Source organism: Podarcis pityusensis (genome assembly GCF_964106645.2).
Source record: "Podarcis pityusensis genome assembly, chromosome: Z".
In the NCBI taxonomy this organism is placed as follows: Eukaryota; Metazoa; Chordata; class Lepidosauria; order Squamata; family Lacertidae; genus Podarcis; species Podarcis pityusensis.
Genome location: NC_138044.1, coordinates 45,597,823 through 45,611,902, shown reverse-complemented (window position 1 = coordinate 45,611,902; position 14,080 = coordinate 45,597,823). Strand labels below are relative to the sequence as shown.

The window sequence follows — 14,080 nt, the reverse complement described above, 5'->3', positions numbered from 1 at the left end:
GATGGGTTCCGAACCCTCAGTGAGATAGGGACTAACTCATCAATCTGGGAAGGAAAACTCTTGATCCTAAACCTCTGCTGCCTTGCAGAATATCTTTGGGAGAAGAAAAGGCTAAGGAGTAAACCCTACACTAATTCAGAGTGGAGCCCTAAGATGGTTGGATGGCACCTTGTACACCTCCTTCTGGCAACTTCTGCAGCCAAGCTGGTGCCAAATGTCTTGCTCTGCTTTTTCCTGGACCACATCAGGGAGGCTGAGGGAGGTGGGGCTTGTTGCTTGGGCAGCCCAGGGCCTCCATGTACACTGCCCAGAGGTCACTCTGGTGATGCTAGTGCAGCAGAAACAACATGGGAGGCAGCAGTTATGAGCTACTGGCAGACGCTGTACTTCTTCAGTGGTTTGATTTCACACACCCCCCCGGGAGGTGCGCCCCACTGTCTCTCGAGACAGATCCATGCCAACAACAAACTAATGCAAATTTTTTTAAAAAAGTGTTTCCCCACCTTCAGTCTGAAATGGTACCTTTACATTAGCTTCCGCCCTGGAGCTCCACCACTGCATCCCATTGAAAGGACTGCCTGGCAGCTGACCTGGGTGAGCTGACTCCACCAAAGAGGGAGCGTGGAGGCAGGGAGAAGGAGAAAACACTGGACAGGCAGGGGTAATGGTCCTATCTGTGGTATTTGCTTTAGTTTTTGTATTTCCTCCAAGGAGCTCAAGGTGACGCACTTGGCTCTGTTATCTCCATGCTATCCTCAACCCACCAACCCTGCAATGTGAAATCGTAGAAATGTGGAGTTGGAAGGGACCTTGAGGTATCATCTAGTCCAACTTCATGCAATGCAGGAATATGCAGCTGGCACACACAGGGATCGAACCTGCAAACTTGACATTGTCACTACTATTGTCAGCAACTACTAGGCTGACAGGTGGTGACTTTATGTGTAAAGTGCCTTGAGTACCGTTGGGGTGGAAATAAATTGATAAGGATGATGAAGTTGATGATACTGGTTACTGGCTCCTGGCGGGAGTGGGGATTTGAATGCGAGTCTAATACCCTAACCATTACACCACCACTGGCTCTTCCATGGATGGTTCAACCACACAAGCTGCTCAACGCTGGCAGCTGCAATCTCCAAGCAGTCAGCTTCAGAGCCTTGTCAGGCACAAAGACAGCTGGGCTATTGGGGAGGGGGAAGATTGGGATGCCTTTGGAGAAGGGGAGAGATGGAACGACAGGAGGAAGCAATGCACAGGGAAAAGCAGAAATGCAAGGAGATGCATCTTCAAAAAGAAAAGGCAAGACACACACACACACATATTATCAAGGAGGTTATATGCGTAGAGAGAAAGGAAAGCAGCTAAGTGGCTCAAGGGCTTCCAATTATTAGAGAAGAAAGATCACCTTATTCATTCAGAGAAGCTGTGATTGCTGGAAGTTTGAGAGAGCACGAAGATAGTAGACGTTCCGGAGGAAGGAAGGCGCCTCGTTACCTGGTTCAGAAGGGCACAAAAGAAAAAAGGAGGAGATTTCAAAGAGGCAGGGAGGTAGGTGGGGGCAGAAAGGAATGCGGGGACAGGCGGGGGAGGGAGCAAGAGAGAGAGAAATTACAAATGAACTTTCCACTCAAATACCTCCTCAACACGGGGGAAGGCGCTGTTAATAACAACCAGGGAGAACAGAATATGTTGAGATAGAGAAGCACTGAAGAGTTAGAGACAAGAGAGCAGCAGTTTTTAGACAGGAAGACTTGGGGAACAAAAGCACAGCGACTGAAGCTGATTTGTTCTGAAATAGGCCAGAGGGAGGAGGGGAGGCTTTTAAAAAATCAGTTTATCCAGAGCAGGCAAAAAAAGGGGAGGGCAGGGAACATTTATCTGTATTGCATTTTTAAAAATTGTGTATGTAATCTTTTACTCTCAGGAGTCAGCCCTGCTGGCCCCAGCAGAACGCCCATCTCGTTTCCAGGCATCTTGTTTCCAAAGGTGACCAGCCGAATACTTTTGGATTGTTTCCGTTTCCTGAACAGGGGTACAGGGCTAATACAATTATTGGTGGTGTGTGTGTGTGTGTGTGTGTGTGTGTGTGTGTGTGTGTGTGTGATATATATAAATAGCTATATATATAGATATATAGATATATATATATATGCGTGCACCTGAATATGGGCACTTCCTTGGGGCTGCATTTAACTCTTGGTGCCATTGACCAGAGCATGGTCCGAAGGCACATGGTATCATCGCCTCGTCTGATGGATCTGGGACATGTCAGTGTCGGGATGGGTGTTCACTAGGGAACCATATATCCTCTGCCTTGGTTGGGTTCCATGACAGACAAAAAGGTGGAATGTAAACATGACAAAAAATATTATTATTTTTCAAAATAAAATAAAGGACCTCTCCACCTCCAAGATTTTGTCTAACCCTTAAGAGTTTCACTGTAAAAAGAAATGCAGGATAGCTAGCAAACTTTGCCATAAGGTAACCTATTACCATCCAGATGATGGACTCTAGCTCTCATCAACCACAGCCATGGTGGTCGGTGATGGGAACTACAGCCTAGCAACACCTAGAACAGCGTTTCTCACACTTGGGGGGCCCCAGCTATTGTTGGACTACAACTGTTATCATCCCTGACTACTGGTCCAGCTAGCTAGAGATGATGGGATTTGTAGTCCAAAAACAGCTAGAGACCCAAGTTTGAGAAGTACTGGCCTAGAGGTTACCACTTTGGCTACGCCTCTCATATGGAAGGTGCTGCCACAAAGGAAGGAACATTCTTTTGTCTACTGTCAACTCGATTTCATTGGGTGACTCTGTCTCTTTTCTGGGGGCAGGAGAAGGTGTATCAAACTTCACTTGCTCTCTTCTCCCAATTTTTGTAAAACTCTGCCATGTTCCTAGAACATGGGGAGAGGAAGCTGGTACGCTGAGGTGTTACTGAATTCAACTGCTGTCAGACGCAGTCAACATGGCCAGCTGGTCAAGGATGATGAGAGCTACTATAGCTCACCAACATCTGAAGGGCCACAGATTTCGTATCTTTGCTTTAGCCTTTCAAGAGGGAAAATGCTCTACCACCTCAGTTCCCACTCGCTTGGGTTGCATTTTCACACACCTTTGTTTTTTTAGATTGGCCAACCAAAGCAGTTGAATACGTCACACAATACTATACTGTGATACCAGTTGTCTCTTTCCCCCCCTGATATATCTTTCACAAGAAAACCTTCTCATTTGCCAGAACCAATAGTTTCTCTTGGGCAGACTGCATAAAGGATCAAAGGACAAAATCCTTTTCTCATTTTACAGCTTGAATAAAACAGCCACATATAATATTTATTCAAGCTGTAAAATGAGAAAAGGATTTTGTCCTTTGAACTGAAAAACCTCCTTTCTCCTTCCATAAGTGCCTCAGACTCCATACAGGGTTATATACAGCTGCATCAATTTTAGGAAGTCTGCTTCCGGAGGCACCATCATTGAATTTTGTTCCAATGAACAATCATCTCATTAAGTTCACAGGAAATCTTGGTTTGCAGAAGTTGGCTGTGCACAGCACTGACTGGCTGGAACCTGGAACATTGTGAACACCCCCTTTCTTCCCAGAGCAGTTTTGCAAGTCTTCTCCCTGCTCAACTGTGCTCTGTATAAAAAATAAATTGAAGGCACTGACTGTAATAAAAAGAACTAGAACACAGCTTTTAAGAGGGAAGTGAACTGTCTGTCTCTCTTGGACTCCACACCAAGAGAGAACACAAGCACACAACACAGCCAGTTGTGCTATTTGTTCATCCCGGTTTAATGTTGGGAACCCTAACTTGGTGCCCGGGGGCACCACGGATCCTTCTTGGTGTCTGCCAATACCCGCTATCCCACCCACCCACTCCTCTCTCCCTCTCTTTTCAAAGAATATTTTCATTTTGGGGAAAGGGTGTTTGGTTGGGCTTAGGGATGAATAAGCCAATTGCAGTTTCTCTGAGTTTTGCATACTCCCAGTCATATTTTCAGTTCTCCTCACTTCTCTTCGTGAAAATTCATCAATATTGCAGTGTCACTTGCAATATACAAGTGCTTGCACTTGTATATATACAAATATACAAATTTGTATTTGTATATTTGATATACAAATGCTTGCAATTTTACCTAATACACACATTTTGCAAAGCAATTGCCCTTAATAAACAGCATTTCACACACACAATTTACATTATGAATTTTTTAAATACATTACTTGACTGGGTAACTGCATTGCAAAATGCAGAGAAATGCAAATTTCAAAGGGTGACGGAGTTTTGGTTATTCTTTCAGAAAGTGCAAAATAGGTAGGTACGCATTTAAACCCAAACTGAGCTGAACTTCTTCCCCATCCCTAGTTGGGGTTGTGCTGAACCAAAGGTGAACCACTCCAGAAGCTTTGCTAAAAACGCCATCTTGGTAGTCAAGATAACCCCACAATTAACTGGTAGTTGCTGTAGCAAGGAGCTCATATATGTTTATATTCACTTGCTTTGATATACGCTAATTGGCTGACTTTGATGTTATCCTTATCTGTGGGCTTCGGCTGGGCTCTGAGCCCAGAAACAGGAACTCTCTGTAAGATTTGGGTGCTTGCCATCTATGTCCTCTTCTGGTCAAGTGAAGTGATGGGAAGTCCTGGCCAAAGTGACGTATGCTACTTTGTGTATAAAGGAACATATGCAGGTTTGCTTGGGCACGGACAAGCCATCTCCTTGCTGCGGTGACAGTTCCATGTCTGTAAAGGCTGGCAGGCTGATTTGCTGTAAATCTACACCTTTCTTTTAATAAAGTACTAGAACTGATCTCTCTGGAGTTTTTGGCATCCATCCTTGATACCCCTGCACCCAACCACTCCCACAACCCCTCCTTTGGGCTGGTGGATCAAGATGGGGTGATGCCTGGCTTTTTGTTTGTGTGTGTTTCAGTGTTCTGCCTTTTTCATGAAGGGGGCAGGTCTGATCATCACCAGGTTTTCTTTTGTGAACTGGACACGCTGTGATGCCCTTAACAGATTGCAGTCGTACCTTGGTTCTCAAATGGAATCCATTCCGGAAGTCCGTTTGACTTCTGAAAACGTTCAAAAACCAAGGCACAACTTCCTGTGCCTTGGTTGGAATGTCCTGCATCGGACATTCAGCTTCCAAAAAAGTTTGCAAACCGGAACATTCACTTCCGAGTTTATGGTGTTTGGAAGCCAAAACGTTCGAATCGCAGGGCGTTCGAGAACCAAGATATGACTGTATTATATCCATGCCTTTGGGGGGAAAGTTTTTAATCTGACCTCCAAAATCACTAAACAATCTATTCCTCCCAATTTAGCCAGGGCTGGTGGGAGTCAGGAATATCTGGAGGGTCACAGGTCCCCACCCCAGCTCTACAGGGTGCAGGGATGTTGCTGTGCAACAACTTTGCAGTCCTATTTGGCCATTCATCCTTACAGGGTTTGCAACTTGCCTGCTCATCAACCCCACCACTTCTGGTGCAGTGCTCTTGCCTGGTCCTGCCTCCTTCCATGGGCTGGATAGTGTGGTTTGAAGCAGGAACTAGCAGTGCTGGAGCATGCCACTGGAGAACAGCCAAGAAGGACACAATGCCCTGTGTCCCCCACAAAAAACCCTCTGCCTGGAGAGGCAACTATGTGGAAAGGTTGCCCACTTTCCACATAGACTTGGAACCCTGATGCAATTTCCCCACTTTCCCTTTTAAACCATTTTAGGAAATTGTCAGGGGACCTGCCTACTGTTTGCCCCTAAACATGCTGTTAATGTAACTTGAAAGAGGGAAATGTTGGCGCTCCCACCATCTGCCAGTTAGAAAACACAGCAGGATTAGTGGATTCAAATGTGTCAAGGGCAAGAACAACAACAAAAACATACTGTGGAGTGTTCAAAGCACCTCACATCACACTGATGTGTTTACCAATCACCCCAAAAACATACGGGTGGGGAGCTGACCCGAAGGCTGTCCTGTGAAATTGCAGTCTGAACTGGAAACCTTTGTTCAGTTTTAGCCACTACCCTCTGCTGGCAAAGCTACCTTGCATAGTACTCCTTCGACTGACAGCTGCCCATTAAAAGCGTCTACAGCCTCCACAATTTATTTTGCGGTACTTTAATAATAATGCTGTTGTGCCTTTTTTATACTTTAGCAAAGACAACTCTTTGACATGTTAATTGTGTATAAAGTTTACTGTAAAACCGCATGAAAGTACAATCTAACATAATGCACACGGCAACATTTTTCAACACGCTGTATAAAAAAAAAACAACGGAAAATATTTCTGAAGGCATCACTTAGAACTCACCAAATCCTTGTTAAAACAATGCCAACTCCAGCATTTTTTTAAAAGAAAAGTAAGAAAAGGGAGACGTGCAATTCATGAAATGGTTTATGGGCTAGAACCATATGAAACAAATATTATATGGGAGTTCTGATGCTGATGTAATACTGCTGGTCTCTCAACTAAGAAATAGGCTACCTGTTCCCTGCCCAGCTGCAATCCCAGTTTACCATCTGCACTGGCACTTACAGTGCTTAGCATTATCCAGGATTCCCTCCCAAGCTGGTTGACCAGCATTAATCCAGGTTTAAGGCTAGAAAGGCAGGGAGGGGCTACTTATGCTCAAGGGGGAAGTACGGAGCTTATGAGCTCACAGATCACACACTTCCTCACCCATGGCTAGGATTTCCAGGGAGGTACATTTGCAGCAGGCGACTGTTGCCAAGGCTCACTGACACAAAGGATGATTCAGCTGGCAGGCCCAGTCTGTCATGGATGGTGTCTGCTGGGGGTGAGTGGGTCAAAGCCGCAGCTTCTGAGCAGCAGACACTTAGCAGTGTTTTTGAAAAACTGAGAACTAAGTACTATTCAACTAGCCCAAGTGAGGGACTTAGACGGCTGGGGTTTAGTGCTTGTTAAGCATCACAGAGGAAAACCAAGCTCCCTTCCTGCTGGTCCTAACAGGTATGCTACGGGATTTATGGTTCCAGCACAAATGGCTCCTTGCAGTATCAGATTCACACAGGTACGCAATTCAGCCCTCATCAGACATAAAGGGACATAAAGAAATTGGACATCTCCTCAACTCTTAAAAAACAAAAACAAAACACCACCTTCCACAACTGCTGAAAGAGATGCAGGAAGCCCTAAGCAAAGGTCCAGCTGAAAACCTCAAAATATGGAGTCTGGGTCTGATTTGGAGTTTGGGGGGAAAGTTCTTTCTGGAAAACCCTGCTTGTGTTCTCTCTCGTCTTGGTCCAGCCTCTATGAGTTCAGGTCTAGACAGGCTAGATGGATGAAGCTGTTGTCTGCTATACACTGCCAGCTGCCCTTCCATATCCCAGAGATATCCTCTTTGCTGATCTCGACAAAGAGCCATTGGCTGTCTACGAGGCACTGCTAGATAATCTGGGCAGAGCTTTCCAAATGTTCCAAACAGCCTGCCTGCCAAAGAGATTGCTTAGAAGAGGGGGATCCACTCTTCGGGTTCAGAAGTGTCAGGCTTCTTCCGTTCGCTCCTTACCTGGTGGCGTTTTCTCTTCATGCTTTTAAAGAGTTGGACAAGGATCTCGGGGAGAAGGGCAAGTAAGATCAGGCAAAATATTGCCAACCAGACTGAGACGGAAGTCAGCAGCTGGGCAAAGACATGATACATTCTTTGTTGCTTCAAGAAAGGCCTGGCCGGAACAACAAAGAAGGAGGGAGAAAGAAAGGCACACATTAGATTTATTTAAAAAAACAAAACAAAAATAAAACCCACCCCTCAACCAAACAGGCTTGCCTCATTCTTTTACTTATCCCAAAGCATCAAGATTTATGATATATAAATCAACTATATAGTGGTACCACAGGTTAAGTACTTACCGTATTTTTCGCACCATAGGACGCACTTTTTCCCTCCTAAAAAGCAAGGGAAAATGTGCGTACGTCCTATGGAGCGAATGCAGGGGGGAGGCAGGCGGGAAAAGCCCCCAAGCTCCGTGCGCTCTTGCGGGCTTTTCCACAGGAGGGAGAAGGGACTGACTGGCCGCATCAGTCCCTTCTCCCACCTCCCAGGAAAGCCAGGAGAAGCCGCGATCTCTTTAAAGGGGTTGTGCGGCTTCTGCGGGCTTTTGCGAGAGGTGAGGGAATCCCCCCACCTCCCAGGAAAGCCAGAAGCCGTGCAGCCCTTTTAAAGTGCGCACGGCTTCTGCCGGTTTTGCGGGAGGTGGGGGAATTCCCCCACCTCCCAGAAAAGCCAGGAGAAGCCGCAATCTCTTTAAAGGGGTTGCGCAGCTTCTGCGGGCTTTTGGGAGAGGTGAGGGAATCCCCCCACCTCCCAGTAAAGCCAGGAAAGCCCTGTGCAGCGTCTCCCGGCAAGGAGAGGCTGCACGGGGCTAAAGGGGAAGCCAAAACAGCAAGCGGGATCCATCCTGCTCGCTGCCTTGGCTTGTGCCGGCAGGGAGAGGTTGTGCGCAGCCTGTACGCTGCTCTTTGGGGCTGGGGGGAATTTTTTTCTCTTCTTGATTTCCCCCCCTAAAAACTGGGTGCGCCCTATGGTGCGAAAAATACGGTAATTCGTTCCGGAGGTCCGTTCTTAACCTGAAACTGTTCTTAACCTGAGGTACCACTTTAGCTAATGGGGCCTCCCGCTGCTGCCGCACCGCCGGAGCACGATTTCTGTTCTCATCCTGAATCAAAGTTCTTAACCCGAGGTACTATTTCTGCGCTAGCGGAGTCTGTAACCTGAAGCATATGTAACCTGAAGTGTATGTAACCACTGTAATATGAATGTGAAAACTTATTACAAGCAACAGAAAGTAGCATGGAGTTCTCCAGTTCATGATGCCAGCCGGCCATGCCCTCTCCCAGGCTATTCCATTACAGTCTCCCTCCTACCCACCTGGTTTTCCATGCCCCTCCTAAACAGTCACTCAGTATTCCCAGTGCCCATTGGGCCTTCACTGAGCCATTGCAACCCACCCCCCCAATCTTGTTCTCTCAAATCTGTCAGTAGCCCCTTCATTGAACATGGATCATGCCATTTTGGCCACACAAATCTTTTGCTAGTTTGTTTTCGGTGTCTTAAGTTCCAGTGGCTGTTTGTAGGCTCTGGTGCCAATATTTGTGATTCTAACGAGGCCTGTCATTCTACTGTTATTTTAGTGGTCTGGGATTGTAAGTAGACAGGTGAGTCTTTAAAAAACTATGCATGCGTATGCAAGGATTGGCACTTGGGAGACCTGAGGCCCCTATAATAATATAGGATTACCATATTTTTCTGTGTATTAGACTATATTTTCCCCCTATTTTTTCAAGTTTGGGGAGGTTCACTTGTACATAGTGCATATGGGGGACTGGCGATTGGTTTCTGTCGCAAGCAGACTGTCAGCAGTGATTGGGTGGGTGATTGGTGGCTGTGGCCATGCCTGCGGTCGATTGGCAGCTGCTGCGGCAATTGGGCGGGCGATCGGTGGTTGCTGGCAGCAAGACAATTGGTGGCTTTGGTGACGTGAGAGATTTTCAGCATCGGTCAGGCGGGTGAGTGATTTTTGGCAATCCCTGCCCAAACCACAACTCTGGGCAGCCCCCCCCCCAAAAAAAGCTTAACAATTCTGGGCAATCTCCCCCCATTTTCTTTATTTGGAGTCCCAAAAAATAGAGGTCATGTTATACACGGGGGCGTGTTATACACGGAAAAATACGGTAATGCATTTTATACTCCAGCCCCATCTGTGCACATAGAATCACAGACCAGAGTTGGAAGGGGTCACAGGGGGCATCTAGTCCAACCCCCTGCTGTGAAGGACTCTTTTTGCCCAACATGGAGCTCAAACCTACAACCCTGAGATTTGGAGTCTTGTGCTCTACCAGCTGAGCTATCCCTATGAAGCTAACTTACACTGAGTTGGGCCACTGGTTCACCAAGACCTGTGCTGTCCACTCTTGTTTAGCCACAGCTATGCAAGATTTCAGGAAGGGGTCTTTCCCCAGCACCTGTTATCTGACCCTTTCAACTGGAGATGCCAGGGGTTGAATTTGAGGCCTTCTGCATGCAAAGCATGTACTCTACCACCAAGGCACAGACTCTTCCCTTTGGATCTCAGGGCCACTCCCTACACACAGAATTTATTCCCACAGAAATCTTGTGCTGTAGGTGGATTCATTCGCTAGCAAGGTCAGCTAGCGAATTTCATGGCCAAGTGAGAGTCTGAGCATAGGTCTTCCCACTACCTCGTCCTGAGGAAGGGTCATAGCTCAGTGGTAGGAGAGCACCGGGTTTGCATCCAGAAGGTTCCAGGAGGCATTTCCAGGTGGGGTGTAAAAGAGAGGCCCCTGTCTGAGAAGGCCGCTGCTAGCCATTGTTGACAATGCTGAGCTACATGGACCAATGACCTTGGTTAGCAGAAGGCAACTTCCTATGTTCCCATGTCCCTAGAAAGTTTTAAAATCTATTTTTAGTAGCAGTGAATAACCCCCCCCCTCCACCATCAATCTCATTATGTTAAAGGAGGCACCTCATATTTATTAAGGTATTTGTTCTCACCCAATTTCCCCCCCACTAAACTTTTGGTATTATTATTATTATTATTATTATTATTATTAGTTGAATTTATATACCGCCCTATATCTGGGGGTCTCAGGGTGGTTCACAGAGTAAAATCAAGATATAAAACCACAAAATACATAATAAGAATAAAAACAAACACCCAACAGCCACCCCTCCCCCAAATATGTACACTTAAATCTGGGGTGCAATCGGTGCAGATTACGCTGTAGCACAATAATATAAATTGAAAATAAAATGCTTACCAAATGATTCCTCCCCAGAAGAATGAGAAAAACACATAGAAGACCAAAGAACCCCAAATGACAAAGTGGGTCACCCACGTCCAGAACCGAGTGTCTAATGCCAGCTGGAGTATTTGAAAAAGAGAAAGAGATAAAAGAGAACGGGGAGCTTTAGATACAATATGTTGTAGGGCATAGTTATTAATTACTACAGCAGTTGGAGCAATAGGAAGAAAATCACTGCCAGTAACATCAATACATCAAGCTCAGTATCAGGAACTCCCCTGTACAACTAAATTGAGAGGTGGCTTTTTAAAAAATTCAAACGAGGGCACTAACCTTTAGAGTGACGGTGAACACCAATACAGTAAAAATCATTGTTCCAAAACTCCAGTTCCCAGACATCTGAAAAACAGAGTTGGCTGAGATATTTGCCTGGTCCAGATTTTTGAAAGACGGCAGGCGAGAAATTAAATAAATGATTACAATGAACTGAATAATTCATCCCCACCCCACAGGAGCAAGATACTGCAATAATCAATAGAACATTTCCCCCTAACCAAAAAGAAAAAAACAAACAAAAAAACAAACAAAAAAAAACACACCTTGCAGAGCACAACAAAATCAAACAAGTAACATTTATGGCTATCTATTGCAATTTGCTCAATGGTTCTTCTTTTAAAAAGGGAAAAAAGAAAAGAAAATGCAACCATAGTGGTCTCCTGCTTTAAAAAAACAAAACAACCGCAGGTGTGAGGAAGCAAGGTTAGCATTCCTTTCCACAAAGGTTTATGTTGGATGGTAAGGGGTCTGGATGAAAGAATGCTTTGCGAGTGTACGACAGAACTGGCACTGCAAGGAAGGTACAGTCTCTGCAGAGGATTCTGAGTAATGTTCCCAAACATGCACTCAGTCGAGGAGAGGGCAAATTAAAAAACAACAACTGATCTGCGTTTTTCGATCATGGGATGATGCAGTCTGCATCACCCCTGCCTTCATGGGGTGTGGAATTCAATATGGTGCCAAGTGGAGCTCCCCTACCACTCTCCAAAGCAGATTTAGGGGGTGCAGAGGGCACACTGAGGGTTGGGGTCCCACTGCGTGAGCAGACTTTACTCTGCTCACACAACAACTTAAGTTGAATCCCGTCCCTAGGATCCAATTCCCGAACCTCTGGTTCAGTGCTAAACAGGAGCCTGGTTCAACACCCACATGGACAAGCCTTTATGTGTGGACTGCTATCCCTCCTTTTTCACGCATCTCCTTCTTTCTTATTTTTCGGCTCTACCCGCACCGAAGAAAAAGCAACAGGCTGTGTTTCAAAGTCAGAACAATGGCAACAAATGGGACAATTTGCTTACCAAATTCTGTCAAGATCTGAATGCATACATTAAAACAGAAAGTGACATGTAAAAAGTGTTTTTTTGTTTGTTTGTTTTTAAATTCTTTTGCATTTAATGACAAACAGGCACAAAGTCAAGGTGCAGAAAGCCAGGGAACGTGATTAAATGGTCAACAAGAAGCAACTTTGCAAGAAGAAGAAGAAGAAGAAGAAGAAGAAGAAGAAGAAGAAGAAGAGGAGGAGGAGGAGGAGTAGTAGTAGTAGTTTGGACTTGATATCCTGCCTTTCACTCCCCGTAAGGAGTCTCAAAGCGCCTAACAATCTCCTTTCCCTTCCTACCCCACAACAAACACTCTGTGAGGTGAGTGGGGCTGAGAGACTTCAGAGAAGTGTGACTGGCCCAAGGTCACCCAGCAGCTGCATGTGGAGGAGCGGGGAAGCGAACCCAGTTCACCAGATTATAAGTCTACTGCTCTTAACCACTACACCAAGGATGTAGCAAAGTAGATCTACGTGGATCTCCCTTTTGGAAACTACCAAACCACTGCTGCTTCCAAAAAAACACTGTACAACGGAGTTTATGGAACACTGCAAAATCTGAAAGAGGCTTTGATTCACTGGCAGTAATAACAACCCTTGCACAGAGGCCACAAATAAACAGGTTTGATAGAAGAGATGCATCACTGCAATGGTCAAATACATAATTTGCAATTAACATTTACACAGTCACCTGAGGGCAAACAAAGGCACACGCAAGATTCCCCACAGGTTTTTGAAGTGACAATTGCAGCTGTTGGTTGGGGGAGGTGAACATTCAGATCAAGACATGGCGCATGGGGAGAGGTTTTGTAATCCTTCCCCCCTCCCCCAATGCCATTTCTCTCTATTAACTTGCACGAAGAAAAACACACACAAAAAACAAAACAAAAAACAAGTACACTGCCCACTCCACTCATGGGGTGGGGGAAATTAATTGAGAAAACAACACAAGGAGAAAGGTTAAAAAACCCTCCTGTGGACAACACAGTACTAATCCTCAATCCCACCTCCCAGCTATTCAGTGCTTCCAATACGGTTTGGAAAGTTGTTTGTATGTCTGTATGCATTTGGAAACCTCTTAAGATACTGTCAACAAATTCCACACACTGGTTCCTGAGACTAAGGAACAAGCTTTTTGTCTATGTTTGGATGCAACTGGATGCCATTTTGAAATCAAAATGGTTGAAAACTTCCTCAATTTCAACTGCCAATTTAAAAACTGTAGTCATTCATTCATTCATTCCATAAAATTTAAACACTGCTTGAGTGTAAAAAAACAAACAAAACAAAACCCTGCAAAGCCGTTTACAAAGATCTCTCATCTCACGTACACTTTGGCACAAATGCTTAATGGAATGAGGCTAGCATCCCAAGAGCGGGCTGAATTTCACACAGAAGTCTGCTTATATCCAATGGGATGTTTGGTTTTTTTCTCATTCCGGGTAGATCTGAATGCTGTTTCACAAGCTCTTTTGGAAAGAAAGAAAGAAAGAAAGAAAGACATTTCCTGCCACAATCACACAGTTTCAAAAGTGGTTTCCTGCATGACATTGAGATGCTCTTTTAGATACACACATCTGATGAGCCCGTGGGTGCGTGGAATGAGTTGCACCATTCAGCAACTCCAGGCACAGCCTGATTTTTGGTTTAAAAGGCTTTGTTCCTCTTACCTTTCCGTTGTTCTCTATAGAAGAGTTCATGAAAAAAAAGTAAGTCCCAAAGAAAAACACACAGCCGTCAAAAAGGCCCAGGAAGGTCCAGTATAAGAAAGGTTTCAACTGCAACATGGCATTGTCGGAAACGTTCCTGCCAAGGAAAATGTAACAGAAAGAAAAGGCTTTAAAACTGTGTTCACGAAAAGCAAGAAGGGGTGTGTGTGTGTGTGTGTGCACGCGCGCAGTTGCCAGATG

General features: G+C 45.3%; 1 protein-coding gene across 9 annotated transcripts in view; it reads right to left on the bottom strand.

The window, feature by feature from the left end:
- Nucleotides 1-14,080, bottom strand: part of ATP11C (ATPase phospholipid transporting 11C (ATP11C blood group)) — a 100,585-nt gene that overhangs the window by 11,504 nt on the left and 75,001 nt on the right. For 7 of the 9 annotated variants that reach the window (XR_013981475.1, XM_080990053.1, XM_080990058.1 and 4 more), the window contains exons 25-28: nucleotides 13,841-13,976; nucleotides 11,129-11,194; nucleotides 10,811-10,914; nucleotides 7,542-7,695 (exon numbers count right to left, since the gene is read on the bottom strand). Coding sequence is in view for 8 of the 9 variants with exons in the window: in XM_080990053.1 (XP_080846179.1) it covers nucleotides 7,542-7,695; nucleotides 10,811-10,914; nucleotides 11,129-11,194; nucleotides 13,841-13,976 (460 nt within the window). In the remaining variant the exon portion in view is untranslated. Of the gene's footprint in view, nucleotides 1-1,405; nucleotides 1,495-7,541; nucleotides 7,696-10,810; nucleotides 10,915-11,128; nucleotides 11,195-13,840; nucleotides 13,977-14,080 lie in introns of all 9 variants that reach the window. The other 2 variants (XM_080990055.1, XM_080990056.1) reach the window with 1 other exon arrangement.